The sequence below is a fragment of the Pelobates fuscus genome, chromosome 4 (genome assembly GCF_036172605.1).
Source record: "Pelobates fuscus isolate aPelFus1 chromosome 4, aPelFus1.pri, whole genome shotgun sequence".
Taxonomy (NCBI): domain Eukaryota; kingdom Metazoa; phylum Chordata; class Amphibia; order Anura; family Pelobatidae; genus Pelobates; species Pelobates fuscus.
The window spans coordinates 68,249,173-68,267,278 of record NC_086320.1 but is presented as its reverse complement, the minus strand read 5'-3'; the positions used below and the strand labels follow the sequence as shown (position 1 = coordinate 68,267,278).

General features: G+C 42.3%; 1 protein-coding gene across 1 annotated transcript in view; it reads left to right on the top strand.

The window, feature by feature from the left end:
* CPNE3 (copine 3) overlaps positions 1–18,106 on the top strand; it is a 59,897-nt gene that overhangs the window by 21,952 nt on the left and 19,839 nt on the right. Inside the window, exons 2-7 of the mRNA XM_063451284.1 lie at positions 4,473–4,612; positions 5,075–5,254; positions 6,196–6,270; positions 16,026–16,097; positions 16,283–16,366; positions 16,762–16,851. Coding sequence (XP_063307354.1) covers positions 4,481–4,612; positions 5,075–5,254; positions 6,196–6,270; positions 16,026–16,097; positions 16,283–16,366; positions 16,762–16,851 — 633 coding nt within the window. The 5' untranslated portion in view covers positions 4,473–4,480. The remainder of the gene's footprint in view (positions 1–4,472; positions 4,613–5,074; positions 5,255–6,195; positions 6,271–16,025; positions 16,098–16,282; positions 16,367–16,761; positions 16,852–18,106) is intronic.

Sequence of the window (18,106 nt, the reverse complement as noted above, 5' to 3'; positions counted from 1 at the left end):
ATTCTGTAATCCTCACAGTCACCATAAAAGACTGCGTTTTTTTTTTTTTTATAAAGGGACTGTCAGTGTTTCATTCATTGATGATCACAATTGAAGCTGAACGGGTTTGTTCACTAAATACTGAATTGAAAACTGAATATCCGGTTGAAATAGTCAAGCTAAGCTTAGCAATTCCGTGTTTTTAGTAAATAACCCAGAAGTGTTTCATACAGCGGAAAGAGAATTCAGGGCACGCTAGTTTACATAGTAATATACTTAATGAATCACTAAGATACATAACATTAGTTTATACTTAGTAATATATAGCAGTTTGTTCATATATTGCCTTGTATACAGGCTGCTGCCATACAAGCCATACTATGCATACAGCAGATGCTGCATCTGGGCAGTGAAATATTTTGTTCCACATCTGAAATCTAGCGGTTTAGAGACCCCGGTCATGGTCACTCTCACACTTTGTCTTCTGCTGCCATTTTCCTTGTTGGCACTAACCAACTCAGGCCTGATTTCCGAAGTTGCTAGAATGACGCTCTACTTTGCATAATTGTTAGCCTTCCTTTTTAACACTTGGTTTCACTGAGTTCCACTACTAGTTATCCTAACTAATCTTGAATTTTAGTTTGACCACAAATCAGTTGCCTATCCAGAACCATTAGCTACTGATTTCCAGTTATCCTGAGTTGTCTGTCCTGACCGTTGCCTGATATGTAGTTAAAACAAAGACTTACAAACCCAGGACCTCCAGCCAGTTACCAGGCACATTTAGTAAATCTCTGGGGGGTTATTTATCAAAGTATTTTGTCCAAAACATGTAAGGTACTACTAAAATTGTGGCAATTCCCATGGCAACCAGTGATACAAGGAGGCACATTCCCGATTTTATACTTTCCACCACATTTTAGAACTGGACACACTGATAAATAAACCCCATATGGGTTTCAGAGATCTGTCTATGTATTTCAGTGTGATAGATGCAACTCTGGCACTGAAAGGGTTGCTAAACAATAATAGAGCAGTCCCTTTGTTTATTTTATATTACAGAGTTCTTCTCTTCCCCTTTCTGGTTGATACAACCAGTCTATTCTGCCTTTACCTTGTGTGACCCCAGCATGTTGTGCTGTTATTCCGTTGGCTAATTGTTTGTTTGCTTTTGAACAGAAGGCTTGTTGGTGTAATGTAATGCATTATTCCTTTCACTATTTGGTCTCTCTATTTTATTTTTATTTTCTCCCTTTTTTCTTTTTGGAAATCATTGAACATAAAATGACTTATTTATGTGATTGTTTAGTTGCGTGTAAACAAGGAAAAGCTTTACTATAACTTGGATCCTTGTTTTATATGTACTACAAGCATGTCAAACTTGCGGGCCGCCTGTGGCCTACAATCAGTATCTTTGCGGCCCACCTGCCCTGGGGCCACTTTGTGCTGTGGCTGCGACCTGCTGCAAGACAGGAAAGTTTTTTTTAGTCTGCCCTGCCACAGGCGATTGCGTCCGCAGGAACGCTAAGCATTAGTCCACGCTGGCCATTGGATATGTGCATACAGCGTGTGAAGTCACATCCAGCAGCGGTGACGCTACAGTGTGTCTGTCTGCAGAGCAGGCCAGACACTCCCCTTTCCCTCCTGCTCGCAGTGCCAGAGGAGCGTCTGCCCTGCTTGAGCAGAGCTGGAACTGTAGGACGGGCAGTTCATCTTAAGGTAGGAGAATAGGGGCTTGGGTAACCTTTCTGTGTAACCTGTTAAATTGGGGGGAGGGCAGTGTTTTAAATTGGGAGAGGGGGGCAGTGTACTAAATTAGAGTGGAGGCAACATATTCAATTAGAGTAATGGGAGTTGGGGCAATGTATTAGAGTGGAGGGAGGGGGGCCGCAGAAGGCAGTGTATTAGTTTGGGAGCAGTGTATTAGATGGGGGGAGGAGGCAGTGTATTGGATTGGGTCTGCATGGAGGTGCTGAACGCTCGCCATGGAGATGCTGCTTGGCCGCACAGCGTTTTGCTACACATGCACAATAGCCTCTTAATGCTTTCCTATGGGAAAGCATTGGATTGGCTGAGATCATAAAGTTTGAGAAAGTGCAGAACACGGTCATAGGACTTCAAAATCAATAGGATAACGTCATTTGTTGTTTTACAGCTGTGCAGACTGCATTTCAGTCCCATTACCAAACATTTCTTACTATGTGAAGTTAGTTGGACTGAAACATTGGTTATATGCAAACGCACGTCTCCTTAAAATAAATTTGCTCCTTTGTTTACTTTGAAGCCCCATGAGCGTGAGGACATCCAGTGTCTGGCAACTTTTTTTTTTATACTGTACTTTTCTAAATAAACCTACGTTTCTATAAAAAGGTTTTAGTTTTTTGGGTTTTTTTGTGGCCCACATAAACTTAAATCTTGTTTATGTTGCTCATGTTAGCCTTTGAGTTTGACATGCTTGATGCACTATATACATGGGTGGATCCCAGACAATTTTTCTCAGAAATTGGCCCACATTCAGTATACATTCAGGTATGACCTAGTAACCACATTTTTTTTAAAAGAATGTTTGTAGTATTTCTTTGATGCATATTTTATGGGTATTATTTAATCATAATTTTAGATTTAAAGGGACAATCCATGCATCACAACTACAATTTATAGTAGTGATTTTGGTGCCAGGAAGCTGTCATTGGAAAATGTTCCCCTTTTCCATATTTGTGTGTTCTTATTTTTTTTTTTTTTTTTTAAAGGCACACTATAGGCACTCAGACCAATTTAGCAAGTTGAAGTGGTCTGGGTGCACTGCTCAGTCCCAATTAGTTTTTGAGAAACTGCAATGTTAACATCGCAGTACTAAGACAGCCTCTAGTGGCGGTTTACCAGACCGCTACTAGAAGTGCTTCAGGGAGTTTACTGGACTCTAGGTAGTCTAAATGAAACTGGACATCTGGCGTCGTAAAATCACCAAAGGAAAGCATTGATTCAGTGCTTTCCTATGGGGAGAGCCTAATGCGCTCGTGGGTCATGCTGTGCATGCGCATTAGGTCCCATGTTGGAGATGATCCCTGGAATTGGGTAAGCCAATAAAGAATTTATTTTCCTTTGTGTAATGGGGGAGGGGGCGCGAGGGAGAGGGGACCAAAGGACACTATGGTATTAGGAATACAAATCTTTAAAGGGAACCTATAGTGCTGAAAATATTTTGTTTTGGGACTATAGTGACCCTTCTTACAATGTGCAGACTGTCCACACCCCTGTGCCATGTTAAAATTAAGTTAAATAATTTTGAGAGCACATACTGGGCAAAAGGCCACGCTCATGCAATCAAATGCTGCAGTTAGCAGCATTTGATTTCAGAACAGAGTTCTCCAATGGGGGCGTGCGCGGCTAATTCCGTCTGTACAAATGTAGCATATAGGCTTCACAGAGTAAGCAGCATAACAGGAATTTATGTAACACAATGGACAAAACTGCATACGTTTTTGGCCTGCAGGCCTTAATCTCTTAATAAATCTTTCTGTAAATGAAATTTTTAAACAAGTTCTATTTTATTGCAATTCATAAATGAGTAATATTTCTAATTATTAAACCTTGGGTAAAGGGGGCCATCTACTCCCACTCAATATTACATAAAATATACAAATTGGTGTAAATAAGCGAAGTCTGCTAACTTAAAGGGATACTACAGTGCCAGGAAAACAAACCAGTTTTCCTGGCACTATAGGGTTAATAGGCCCCCCTCTCCTCGCACCCCCTCTTCCATAGGGCTGGGGGGATAATACCCCTTCAGGCACTTACCTGAATCCAGCACCGATGTCCCTCGGTGCTGAGACAGGCGCCACCCCGGCCGATGTCAGCCGGCGGGGGAGGAGACCTAATGAGCATTGGCCGCGCACGCATTAGACCTCCCCATAGGAAAGCATTATTTAATGCTTTCCTATGGGGAAAATCTGCCGCTGAAGGTCCATGAAGATGTCCAGCGTTAGATACCGGTCCAAAAGTCTGTTTAAATTCCGGAAGCCCTCTAGCACCCAGACCACTTCAATTAGCTGAAGTGGTCTGGGTACCTACAGTGTCCCTTTAACCAAACTGGTGAAAAGGCAACATTTTTATCCCTTAATATCCTTTAAGTTTTGGTTTTTTTTTGTTTGTTTTTTCTGGGGAAAAAAAAAAAGTGCAGAGGCCACAGTACGAAGAAGCAGATAATACAATGTCATGTTGTCTTTTAATTCTGCCCAACATAGCAGCAAAGAGGAAAAGGAAATTTATTTTGTCTCCCCCCAACCTTTCTTGCCAACCTAAGGCCTCATGCACAGCATCACATTGGCAAGGTTTGGTACTTTTTCATGAGCTTTTTTTCATTTTATGCTTGTTCACTCCTTAAATTTGTGGCCATTCCATTTTTTACTTCAAGTATATAGACTATTTGTCTCAAACCAGTCAGATGCTTGTTTACTCTATTAATAAGTTTCTAATTTTATTCATCATTTCAGAGTTGTCAATGGCAGCACAATGTGTGACTAAGGTGGAGCTAAGTGTCTCCTGTGACAACCTTCTGGATCGAGATGTCAGTTCAAAGTCTGACCCGTTGTGCATTCTTCACATGAACTCCACCAACCAGAATTGGTTTGAGGTATATTTGAATTGTTCACACTAGACTTTGTTGGTCTTGCATAGCCTTATATTCTCTTCTCTTTTTGTTATCAAAAATCGCGTCTTCAGACCAATACTTTTGCATGTGTTTCATTTCCCGCCTTGATATGTCTACCATTTGTTGTGTATTTTGAAGACCGGCAGTTGTCCAGAGCACTTGCCATGCACCGACTTTTATAATATAACTCATTGAGAAATCTGTGCTTGGACAGCCACAGAACAAGCTGGGAAAGAATGTGGATGGGGTGTATTCTTTACGTATATCTACTAAATTGCTTATGGGCTTTTTGTGGTGTTTGTATGTGGTTTTTTGTTTGTTTCTGTGTCTTTAAGAGCTATATTTTCAGACTTATTTAGTTAGTCCATTCTCTAACTAGCAAAGTGGTGGTGGTGTTTTGTGTATTTTTTTTAAGGTTTATTAACTATGTTCTGTTTCCTGCAGGTTGGACGAACCGAAAGAATTTCAAATTGCTTGAATCCAAAATTCTGCAAGACTTTCCTTATTGATTATTACTTTGAGATAGTACAAAAGCTGAAGTTTGGCGTTTATGATATTGATAACAAAACTGTCGATTTGAGCGATGATGATTTTTTGGGAGCATTTGAATGCACACTTGGTCAAGTGAGTAAAAAAACTTTGTGTCAAGCAAAACAAATATAAATGCTTTATAGAAAAAAATATATATTTATAGTAATATGTCATTTGTTTTCTGGTGTTATCCATTATAAAACAGTAGGGTGCCAGGGCACTGCTGACATAACTACTAAAGTGGCTGGTAGTGGTTATGGTGCTTGTAGAGTTAATTTTGAAGTTCCTTCAAAGCAACTCCATTGGTCATTGAGAAGCTTTCGGGGCCGGTGGTTGGCTGAGGGCATCGGCTCAAGCTCTCTGCAGATGCTCTCATCCAATCACTTGCACCCAATACCTCCATTTTCTGCTAAGCATGTCAGCAAATTCAGTCTGAGATGTAGCTCAAATGTTAAACTGCAGGAAAATTGTTTAACATGAGATGAGATGATAACCGTGGACTCTAGCACTCAAAACGACTTTGTTGAGATCTGCAGATTTTCCAAGATGGTTTATAGATATACCCTCAATAAAAATGCATACTCAAATGTATGCACATTTTCACTGGGGGTAGAACTACTAAATTATAAAATAATTTTTTAAAAACTTTGGAGTGTTCCTTTTAATTTTAAATGCAATAAGGTCAAGATAATGACCCAAATATTAGTAAAGAGGGAAAAGAAAAGGTGGACTATGCTGTGTATAGCATAGTCCACCGTTTTAAGGACATACTTGAAAACAAGAGAACTCTCAATGTATCCATCCTGGTAAAATATTTTAAAAATTAAACAAATAATTTGAGAGAAAGTGTGTGTGTGTGTGTGTGTGTACATTTGACATGTACGTATGTATTTTGGAATAGCTTAAAAAGTCTTGCAAACTTCTGTATTCCAATTTGAATCTTAATCTGAGTAAAAAGCTACTAGTAAAAAAATACTGAATATGCAATTTATAAACAAGAATAATAGTATTTAATTTTTTTTTTCCGACCCAAGATCGTATCCAGTAAGAAACTGACAAGGCCTCTTCTTCTCAAAAATGGCAAGCCTGCAGGTAAAGGATCCATCACGGTGAGTTATTTATACAACAGCAAATATTCTTCATTTTCCTTGCAGTGAAACTGGCAACATTTGCAAAGACCCTGAAGGTGATATTGCCGCTGGGAATTTTTTATTTATTTTATCCTTTTTCTTTTTTTTTTTTTTTTCTTTTAATGGCTTTGGCAACATTTAAAGAAAGCTTATTCGTAAATGCATCAATGTATTTTGATGCCAGAAGAAGCAAATGGTTAAAGTTCATGAACTGTAACTGGAGATATGTGATTTATTTACTTGTATACTTCAATTTGCTTCTGGCCAGTGATCAATCGTCATTACACAATTGGTAGACAACAGAAAAATGCTTTGTAATTCTATGCATCTATCTAAATGATTACAAAGCCGGGACGAGCTGCTTACCCAGTTCTACAAGACTCTCTCTTATGGCAGATAAACATCCGTGGATTTACATTAGCAGTTCAAGTTCAAATACTGGTTGTGAATTGAACAGATTAGTTAATTATATTGCCAGAATGGGTAGTGTTGACTGCTCATGGCCTTTTGATGGAATCTGTATGTAATTGATTAGTGAGTGGTTGTGATTAGATTAAACAGAACAGAAATTCTGTTTTATAAAAATAAATGAACCTGTATTACAAGAGCAGTGACCATGGATTTAGAAGAGTTTGAAGAGCTACTCTATGGATCTCTGCAAAAATGGTCACTTTTGTCCTTTAAAAGTAGTGATGTGATTTGAACCATGAAAAGGAACTTTGGAGTTTTGCAACAGGTATTCATTGCTAACATAGATAACATGATATACACTGATCAGCCACAACATTAAAACCACTGACCGGTGATGTGAAAAACATTGATTATATAATTAGAATGGAACCCGTCAAAAGGCGGGATATATTAGGCAGCAAGTGAACTGTCAGTTCTGGAATTTCGTGTGTTGGAAGCTGCAAACAGGCAAGTGAAAGGATCTGAGCTGACCTAGTGAGAGTGAAGATCTGAGTTGTGATGGCTTGAAGATTGGGTCCCTGTATGCAAGGTTAGTACCTACCAAAAGTGGTGCAGTAAAGTACATCCAGTGAACTGGCAACAGGGTCATGGGTACTCAAGGCTCATTGATTGGGAGCAAAGGCTGGCCCGTCTGGTACTATTATACAGAAGAGATACTGTTGCTCAGATTGCTGAAAAACTAACTTAATACTGGCTATGATAGAAAGGTGCCAAAACACAGCCTGCAGCGCAGTCTTCTGCATGTGGGGCCATGTTGCCGCAGACACAGCAGAGTGCCCATAATGACCCCACTGTCTAAAGTGCCTTCAGTGGGGACATGAGTGTCAGAACTGGACCATAGATCAGAAGGAAGAAGGTTGTCTGGTCTGATGAGTCATGTTTTCTTTTAATTTAGGTGGATGGCCAGGTACGTGTGCTTTGTTTACCCGGGGAAAAGATAACTGCAGGATGCACTATGGGAAGAAGGCAGGCTGATCATGGCATTCACATGGATGTTACTTTGACATGTGCCACCTACCCACATACACCCCATCAGTGAAATGGTGTTCCCTGAAGGCAATGGCCTCTTTGCACCCTGCCACACTGCGACAACTGTTCAGGACTGGTTTGAGGAACATGACAAAGAGTTCAAGGTGTTGCCTTGGCCTCCTAATTCTCCAGATTTATACAATTGAGCATGTCGGATGTGCTGGAACAACAAAACCAATCCATGGAGGCCTCACCTTGCAACTTGCACGACTTAAAGAATCTAATGTTAATAATTTGGTGCCAGATACAAGATATGTTTAGATGTCTTTTGGAGTCCATGACGTGACGCAACAGAACTGTTTTGGCTGCACGAGGTGGGATCTATGCGATATTAGGCAGGTGGTTTTAATGTTGTGGTTGATCAGTGTAAGTTTAGTAGTTGGGTTTCACAAAGAGGAGAAGCCGTGGTGAGTTAATTTTGGGTGGGGACCAGCAGAGCAATCGCCTTGTTTACAATTTTGTGTATGCACCATAATGTAGAAATTTTATTTGTAATTATTTATTTAAAAACTGATAGACATTAGGTTTTGTAAAAGAAATCAATTAAACTGATCTTTGTGACTTGTAGACATCCCCATGTATGCCATTGCCACTTGGTTAAATCAAAGGGTGTCCTAAATATAGACCTGTAGACAGGTCTATCTTTACATCACAAGTGCCTGCTGTAGCTACAACATTAAGCATCCCCTAAACCCTTTTTTTTATTTTTTTATTTATTTTTTTATAAAAATGTAAATGTGTATATATTTACACGCCTAAAGTGTGTGTGTGTGTGTGTGTGTGTGTGTGTGTGTAGGTGTAGCTCTGTGTATATGTATTCCTGTGTATGTGTTCCTGTCATTTGAGTTAACCATTGTTGCCCCATCCAGCCCATTCTCCTTGCTACTCCTTCCCCCTCCAGGTGATTGCTGTGTTCAGTCTAAGGCCAGGGCCATGCTGAGATCAGAGTCCTGGAGCATTTGTTCCAGTCAGACACTGGGCAAGGAGTGGGGAGGAGGCTTCTCCAAGGCAGAATAGGTCTTCCCAACAGGTCTGTGTCAGGGTTCTTACCTGAGGTGGGAGTCTGTAGCGTAGATATGTTTGCTCATCCTTGCAGATAGACACATTTAAGGTCATCAGGTAAGAAGCCACCTGGACTGTGAATCTGTGCATGGGGGCTTTGCAGGAAAGGTGTTACAAAGCAGTACCGACAAGGTCACAAACAGCAGGATAGTCAAGGGATAGCGGAAGTCAAAGGATGCCAGAGATCAGGATAAATGAAGTGTAGCCGAAGTCAGAAGCCGGGGTCAATACGGAGTGTTCAGGAGACTAGAAAACAGGAACTAAACACATACATACGTAGGTAGGCGCCTGCTTTTCACTTCAGTGAGGTTCAACCCTTGCTCCTCTGACACTGATTTGCCCTGCTTGAGGACACTTCCCAGGGCAAACCTCCTCAAAGATACGGACTGTCTGGCTTCTTTGTGTCTAAATGGAGTGATGTCACTACATTCCCATACCCCCTAGCTGGTGCTAGCAGAGAGGACTAGGAGGTTTTCATAGCATAGCATAGACCTCCTGTTGGATTATAATATAATTTTTTTTTTTTTTTTTTTTTATAGGTTTTCTCCCAATCTATACACAGGCTAGCAAAACTGCTAGCACAATGTGTAGATGGAATTTTATGCTCTTTTGAAAGAGCAAACTTTTTTTTTTTTTTTTGCCCTTTAATACGGCAAAGCTTCATGGGAGTCCAGTCCACAACTGCTAAGGATTTGCCAACTTTGGCCTCCCCTGAGGTCAGGGTTAATTAAGGTCTTTGTGTTCAAGCACAGACGGTTGTGAACTACATAAAAAGTTCTTGACGGTTATGTTTATGCAATATACTGGTATTAACATCAGTATGGATACTTTTTTTTTTTTTATCAAATACTTCCCTGTATTGTCCGCACAGATAAAGGCATCCACCATAGCTCACTGTGTTTGTTCAGTCAATAAGAAGAATTTGCTGTGTGGGAAATAATTATTTGTTTTAGTAGGCGACATAATAAGAGAAGTATTTTCCCAAGGAGCACGTGTTCTGTTTTCTTGGCCGCTTTCCAGCTTTGCCCTGGAAATTCTGTAACTTTTTCAGTCTTGTTCTAAATGACTAAATCAAAGTATGTCTACTTAAACTAACTTCTAAACACTTTTTAATATAGTTTGGACACGTTACTGTAGACCTTATTGCTATAGAACGGTTATCTGTCTACTCTCCAAAAGTGCTGAGAGTTTGAGAAAAGAGAACACAGAATAGAACAGTGATAATATAATCTGGGTACCTAAAGATGGGTTTGTCCCTCCTAATGGGAGACATTTGAGAGGTTTGTTTCCTTGTGCTTCATGTACATTAGTTATGTGCAGGATCACCCACATATTTATATTCATGGGAGTGTAGAGATAAAATGGGCAGTTGGTTGATGTTGTTGATGTTCTTAAAGGACCACAGTAGGCACCCAGACCACTTCAGCTCAATGAAGTGGTCTGGGTGCCAGGTCTATCTAGTGTTAACCCTGCAGCTGTAAACATAGCAGTTTCAGAGAAACTGCTATGTTTACAATAGGGTTAATCCAGCCTCTAGTGGCTGTCTCATTGAGAAATGCTTTCCCATGGACTGATTGAATGCGCGCATGGCTTTTGCCGCGCATTCGTCGGAAGAGGGAGGAGAGTCCTCAGTGCCAAAGGAGCCCGGCGCTGGAGAAAGGTAAGTGTTTAACCCCTTCCTCCCCCTAGAGCCCAGCAGGAGGGGGGGCCCTAAAGGGTGTGGGGGACCTATTAACACTATAGTGCCAGGAAAACAAGTTTGTTTTCCTGGCACTATAATGGTCCTTTAAAGGGACACTATATAGTAGCCAAAACAGCTTTAGCTTAATGAAACTGTTTTGGTGTATATATCATGCCCCTGCAGTCTCCCTGCTCAATCCTCTGCCATTTAGCTGTAAATCATTTTGTTTATGCATTCCATTTCCTAGTCACACCTCCCTGCATGTGACTTGCACTGCCTTCCTAAACACTTCCTGTAAAGATCTAATGTTTACACTTCCTTTATTGCAAATTCTGTTTAATTCCTAGATTTTACTAGTAGCATGACGTAAAGTCATGATTTTATTAATGACACGGAGGCGAGTATTATGCTTCTCTTTCTTTAATTTTCCCTCAGCAGCGAAGAGAGAAATGAGTGAAAAGAGAAAAAACATATCATTAACATATATACATATTCAACATATTCCACAGTGCTACATAAGGGAACCTCCCCTTTCCAGTATATAAGGTGTAGCACTCTCTTCCTCTTCCTCTTTCCGTAGCGATCCGAAGACCAGTAAACCGAACCAGAACTTGAACTTGAACTGTAATCTTGGGAAGTTGAACATATCTTCCTAGGGAATGCGGAGTCAACCTTGAAGCTCCTGTTAGTTCCATTGGTTTGTGGAATCATGCTGTAAAGGAGAGGAGAAATATGGTAAAATCTCAACTGACAACTGGGTGAAACATATTCTATTATTTCTAGTAACCTTTACTTCTGAAAAGGAAAATGAATGTCATATCAAATAGACATAAAATTAGATATGCAACGGTATGATCAAATTAAGCTAATGTCAACTATGCCTGAAAGAAAAGGCGTCACAGCGTCCACCGGAAAACAACGTCAAATAGTTAAGCATAACGTAATAAACTTGAGCCAGAAAGACCCGTCCTAAAGGTATGAGTGTAAGTCGTGAGACAGTCTAGAGTAACAGGTCGTAAAAGAAAACATACCACTACTTCCAACCCAGGGAGGGAGGGAATAATACTCGCCTCCGTGTCATTAATAAAATCATGACTTTACGTCATGCTACTAGTAAAATCTAGGAATTTTATTAAAGACACGGAGGCTCCTATTATGCTTTTTTAAAGCTGAGCTATAACTTTATCTGAAAAATGTTGTATCGGTCTAAAGTAAAAATTCCTGAAGGTGGATTCCGTAGACCAATCTGCAGCCTTCAGAATGTCTTCCAAGCGGCATCCGGCTGCTGATGCTTTTGAGGCCATGGCGCCTCTAACAGAGTGTGATGAGAAAACTGAGACATCGATCCCGGCCGTAGCTAGCAGCCATTTGATCCATCGTGCCAGCGTCGGTGTGGATACAGGTAGATGAGGTTTCTTCAGGGAGATGAACAGAGGGCCGTCATTGGACGGGCGCAGAGTAGAGGTGCGAGACTCGTACTCTTTTAGGCATGCTATTGGGCATAAGTTAGGCAAGCACGGTATTCGTGGATAGCAAACTTGTTTGGTGGCCGACTTCGTTCTTCGTGAGATATCGAACGACACCCCCTCTGGGGTGAATGTACGGGCTCGCCAGTCCAAGGCTCTCACATCTGATACCCGTTTACAGGATAGTAGGCAGAGCAGCATAAGTAGTTTTGCCGATAATTGTTTAAGTGAAAGATCCACGTTTGTGGGCCAGCCATCTAGGAGTCTGAACACACAGTTGACGTCCCAGAAGGATCCATATCTGGATGTGGGGGGACGTGAGAAACGGACTCCCTTGAGCAGGCGACAAATTAGAGGATTTTGCCCTAGTGGGAGGCCGTCCACCTGGTCATGTCCGGCTGAGATGGCCGAGCGGAAAACATTGACCGTGCGGAAGGCCTTGCCTGACTCGAACAGGTGTGTAAGAAAATCTAGTACCGACTTCACAGGGGCTGATACCGGATCCAATGATCGTCCCAAGCACCAATTGGCCCACTGTCTCCACGCCGCAGCATATGCTTGCCGTGTACCAGGTGCCCATGCGTTTGCCAGGAGTTGCATAGTCGTGCTCGAAACCTCTGTGATCTCCCAGGGTCCCCGGAAAGGAGCCATGCCATGAGACGGAGAAGGCCCTGTTCCACTAGGGAGTGGTTCTCCCCGTCTGGGTTGGTCAGTAGAGATGGATGGTCCGGCAGTAGCCTTGGGTGGTCTATCGCCATCTCCAGTAGGTGCGGGAACCAAGGTTGAGATCTCCAGCACGGGGTTATCAGGACCAACGAGCTCTTGAAGCGTCGGAGATGCGCCAGACAGCGAGCTATTAGGTTGAACGGTGGGAAGGCGTAAGCCCTGCCCTCGGACCAATCTTGGAGGAAAGCGTCTGTCGCTATGGCCTCTGGGTCTGGTCGCCAGCTGCAGAACCTCGGTAGTTGTGTGTTGAGTCTGGATGCGAACAGGTCCATGCTCAAAGGTCCCCATAGGGATGAGATTCTGCGGAATACGCTCGGTAGCAGTCTCCAATCTCCCGAGTCCCTCAAGTAGCGGGAGTTCCAGTCCGCGGTGTAGTTGTCCAGGCCCGGGATGTGTTCCGCGGTAACGGACACGCTGTTCTGTAAGCAGTGATTCCAGAAGTCTCTGGCCAAAACCGCTAGGATGCGGGACCTGGTTCCCCCTAGATGGTATATGTAACGCACCGCTGAGACATTGTCCAGCTTGAGAAGAATCGAGCATGAGATGCCCTTGGGTGATAGACTGCGAATGGCGAATGAGGCCGCCAGCAGTTCCAGAGAGTTTATGTGTAAGAATGACTCTTCCGCGGACCATCTGCCTCCTGTGGATATATTGCCGCAGCGTGCGCCCCAACCATGTAAGCTGGCGTCCGATTCGATCACCAGATCTGGAGTGGACCCGAAAATCGCCCGGCCGTTCCAAGCCTCCATGTGGGTTAGCCACCAGTTCAGTTCCTCCCTCGACTCCGTGTCCAGGGAAATGTGGGATTCGTACGAGTGGCCACTTCGTAGGCAGGCCGCTTTCAGTCGTTGTAAGGCTCTATAGTGTAGCGGGCCTGGGAAAATCGCCTGGATAGAGGCTGCCAACAGGCCGATGACCCGTGCCAGTTGGCGCAGGGATATGTCCGGCCGTTGCATAAGTTTCCTTATTTCCCTCTTGATGTTGGACATCTTCTCCGCCGGGAGGCAGAGAACTTGTAGTACTGAGTCGATTCGGAATCCGAGGAATTCCATTTGCTGAGAGGGAATCAGAACCGATTTCTTCCAGTTTACAAGGAAGCCCAGGTTCTGTATGAGGTGTAGGGCCCACCCTAAGTGTTCTAGTAAGAGGGATCGAGTCCCGGAGAGTATGAGGATGTCGTCCAGGTATATGATAAGGCGGACCCCGTGTAATCTGAGGAAGGCCACCACCGGTTTCAGTACTTTTGTGAAGCACCATGGGGCGGAGGATAGACCGAAGGGTAGGCATGAGAAGCGCCACTTCTTGCCTTCCCAGCAGAACTGGAGTAGGTTCCTGTGAATTGAGGCTACGGGGATCGTTAGGTAAGCATCTTGCAAGTCTAATTTGACCATCCAGTCTCCGGGCAGGAGCAGGTCTCTGAGGCAATGAATGCCTTCCATCTTGAAATGCCGGTATTGTATGAAGGCATTCAGGGGCCGTAGGTTGATAACCGGGCGGACCCCGCCTCCCTTTTTGGGCACTAGAAAAAGGTTGCTTACGAAACCTGGTGTGTCTATAGGGACTTCCTCTATGGCCCTCTTTGTCTGTAATTCTCTGATCTCTGTAGAGATGAGGTCTAAGTGTGCAGTCGGCATGTGAATCGCCCTTGGGGGAGAGGTCTGAATGGGGGGAGCAGTCAATTCTAGGTGGTAGTCCTCTATCGTCTGTAACACCCAACTGTCTGACGTGATCAGGGTCCAGGCCCGAGTGAATAGGGCCAGTCTGCCCCCTACCCGTATATGGGAAGAAAGGGGAAACATGGTACTCACCATAAGGGCGTTTTCCCGTGGGTTCTCCTCGACTGCCGCGGGTATGCCAAGCCCGTCCTCGTGAGGGGAAGAACGGGGTGAAGGACCGTTCCTGGGTCGGTCTCTGTTGGCTGAAGGAGCCTCTGCCCGGTCTTGAGAAACCCCAGGGGTTGCGGCCGGGTAGACGGCTCCTACCTCTACCGGCCCCGCCAAAAACCTTTGGGCTAAATACCCGCTTGATGGAGGATTGGGCCTTGTCCAAAGCCGTGAAGGTCTTAACGTAAGACCCTAGGTCCTTTACGAAGGAATCCCCAAATAGAAGGCCTTTTGCGGAGGCACCGGGCTCATTGGAGGCCATGCTCGCGAGCTTGGGCTCAATCTTAAGCAGGATGGCTTTCCTGCGCTCTGTTGACATAGCCGTATTGGCGTTGCCTATCATGCATATTAGACGTTGGAGCCATCCGAACGCCACATCAAAATCTATTGGAGCCCCACTAGACTGAGCCGTTTCTAGCAGCTCGTACAGTTTGGTGACTGGGCCCAGGGTGTCAAGGAATTTGTCCTGACAGTTGCGCATGGAGTAGTCCAGGCCCTTTTTGGGTTTCCAACCCGTCTTGCCTAGGAACTGTATAATCTGGGGGTCTACCTCAGGGGTCTTGGCTACCGCATCGGGTATGATCGGGCAGGGGCATTCCGCCCTCAGTTTGTTCCGACCCTCTTGTGAGAGGGATTTACGGACCCTAAGGGCCAGGTAGAATAAATATAGGAATAAATGAAACAGAAAACAAAGCCCTGCAGGAAAAACTGCAGGCAATGCAGGTATAATGACAATAGTATGATATAGTCAATAAAGGTACTTAGCTGGTCTGAGGGAGCAGCGAAGAAAGAGGAAGAGGAAGAGAGTGCTACACCTTATATACTGGAAAGGGGAGGTTCCCTTATGTAGCACTGTGGAATATGTTGAATATGTATATATGTTAATGATATGTTTTTTCTCTTTTCACTCATTTCTCTCTTCGCTGCTGAGGGAAAATTAAAGAAAGAGAAGCATAATAGGAGCCTCCGTGTCTTTAATAAAATCTAGAATTTCTTATCTCCTGCTCTGGTAATAGCGTGCTAGACCCTGCAAGATCCGCCTGCATGTAATTAAAGTTCAATTTACAGAGAGGAGATACACACTTTTAAAGCGGGTTACATCTGATTGCATGCCATTTTCATGCATGCTGTGTAAGTCATATCCAGGAGAGAGGTGTCTAGGGCTGCATAAACAGAAAATTGCAGTGATTAAGTGATAAAAGCTGTTCTGGTGACTATAATATTCCTTTTTAATGTTTGTTTTTTTCTTTTCTTCCAGTTTATACAATTACCGCTTGCTAGTAAATCATTTTTATTTATAGTCGATTATTTGAAGATGGAAGAATACATTGTTCTGTACAGTTGCATTTCCCTAATGCCTTGTTTGTTTGTTTTTGTTTTACTAATTTTGTTTTCTATTTTTTTTTTTTTTTTTAGATCTATGCAGAAGAAGTGAAGGATAACAGAGTGGTCGAATTTGAGGTAGAAGCAAGAAAATTGGATAATAAGGTTAGTGCACCAATCATTTTTGGGGTTCACATAGTTCTAAGTAGCCAATCTGGAAAAATACCTGCAGCATAAATTCAGTGAAAACACACGTGTAATACTGTAGATTAATTTTAATGGTGTTTTGTAGAATGTTAATTAATAGGGTTCATCAATAAACTTGCAGTAATTGTGTTTCGCATCTCCAGGATTTTTTCGGGAAGTCTGACCCTTATCTAGAATTCTACAAGCAGGGTGAGGATGGAAGGTGGCAGATGGTACACAGAACAGAAGTGAGTATTGATGGTTATCTGTTTTTATTTTTGGAAATAAGACACGCGTACGATTACCGGCAATTCCCAAGGTTTGTATACAAAATGTATACATTTTGTTTGTGGGGTTTTAGACCTGTCTGTTGAAATGGATGAACTGTATTGCATGTTTCTACCTCTAGGGACTGAGTGCCATTCCCAGCAGAGTCAGCTCATTCCTAAAATATAATACAATAAGTGCCATTTAGATATGCAGTAGGAACTTGTTTAGCAGAAAGCATTCTTGAATTTGAGCAAGAACCGTTCTGTTTCTGCATATTTATCTTTGTGTATTGTAGTACTGAAAGACTGTGCCGTGATTTCTATTCACTAATTGGAAGACTGTGAGTTGTAGACTTGATTTTTATATCTTCCAGGTGATTAAGAACAATCTGAATCCTGTCTGGAGACCTTTCAAGATACCACTCCGATCTCTCTGCAATGGCGAAATGGATAAACCTATAAAGGTAAATATTGACCTCTCTAAAAATACTTTAATTCAAAAATTGCTTGCAAGTTTAGAAGATATGTAAAATTTTGCTAATTTCCTTTCAGAAAAAGCCCAATGATGTGTACACATCACACCAACATGGCTGGCTAATTTTATCGTCTAAGATTTTAATAATTGTTTTTTTGTTTTTTTTTGTCCTATGATTTTTCAAGGCTGTCTTCTATAAAAGCATTGCAAATAATCATACCGGTAGTTACACTAAACACTGGAGTTTGTCTGGTTACTATATAAAATGTTATTTATATGTCCATTCATTAAAGTAGTAAAATTACCATGGAAACCATTGCACTCTGCAAGAACATTCCAATGGCTTCCATAGTGTTTGCTGCACATTTCTAACCTTTTCTCACAATCCCTGTGTTATACACTACTCACACAGTGTGCAGAGGGGACATCACTTAAAATGGTGCATCTTTTTTGTACTTCCACTTCATTCAATACACTTTAATCCCTTTACTCATGCAGACAGTTGTACAATCCTTAAACTTGTTGTTATGTGTCCAGTGACAGCTTCCAGGAGATAATGTGTTGTATTACAACAATGTAAGTAGAAAATCGGCTAGTGTCTATTTTTCATGTACTTACCTCAAACACGGCTCACTTATCTGTCCATTTATTCACTGCATGTTGTAAAGTGGTGGAACGTATGTGAATGCATCACCTGTGTAGTCGTAGCTCATAGATGTTAAGGTTTGCATTTAAGCCAGACCCTGCCATCCATGACTTTGTCACATTGTGCTGTTTGCATGTAGGTGTGTTTCATACATGTAGACAAAGCTTTGTACATTTATAAATTGACCAATACTTTTTTGTCTTCAAACTGATTTATTTTTTTTCTCCAAATTTCATTTTATGGTTGGAAATAAGAGTTGTTGTTGTTGTGTTTTTTTTTTTTTTTTCTTCTTAACTTTGATTTCTCAACCCACAAAAAACAACTAAATATAGGTTCAGACATTCCTGCATGGCTATGTATCTGCGCTTCATAATTCATGTACAGCTGTTGTAGTACAAAAATGCTACTGGCACTATGTCTCAAATTGTTTTCGAGTGGTCTGACATAAACAGAGGGTCATCCAGATGTAACTTCAGAAACTACATTTTGACACAGTTTTCACTGTGGGGGGAGGAGGGGTAGGGGTAAGCTGACACATTCAGCCAATCATTGCTAGTTGTATGCTCATGTTCCTTATCCCTACCTGTACCAAAGTGTG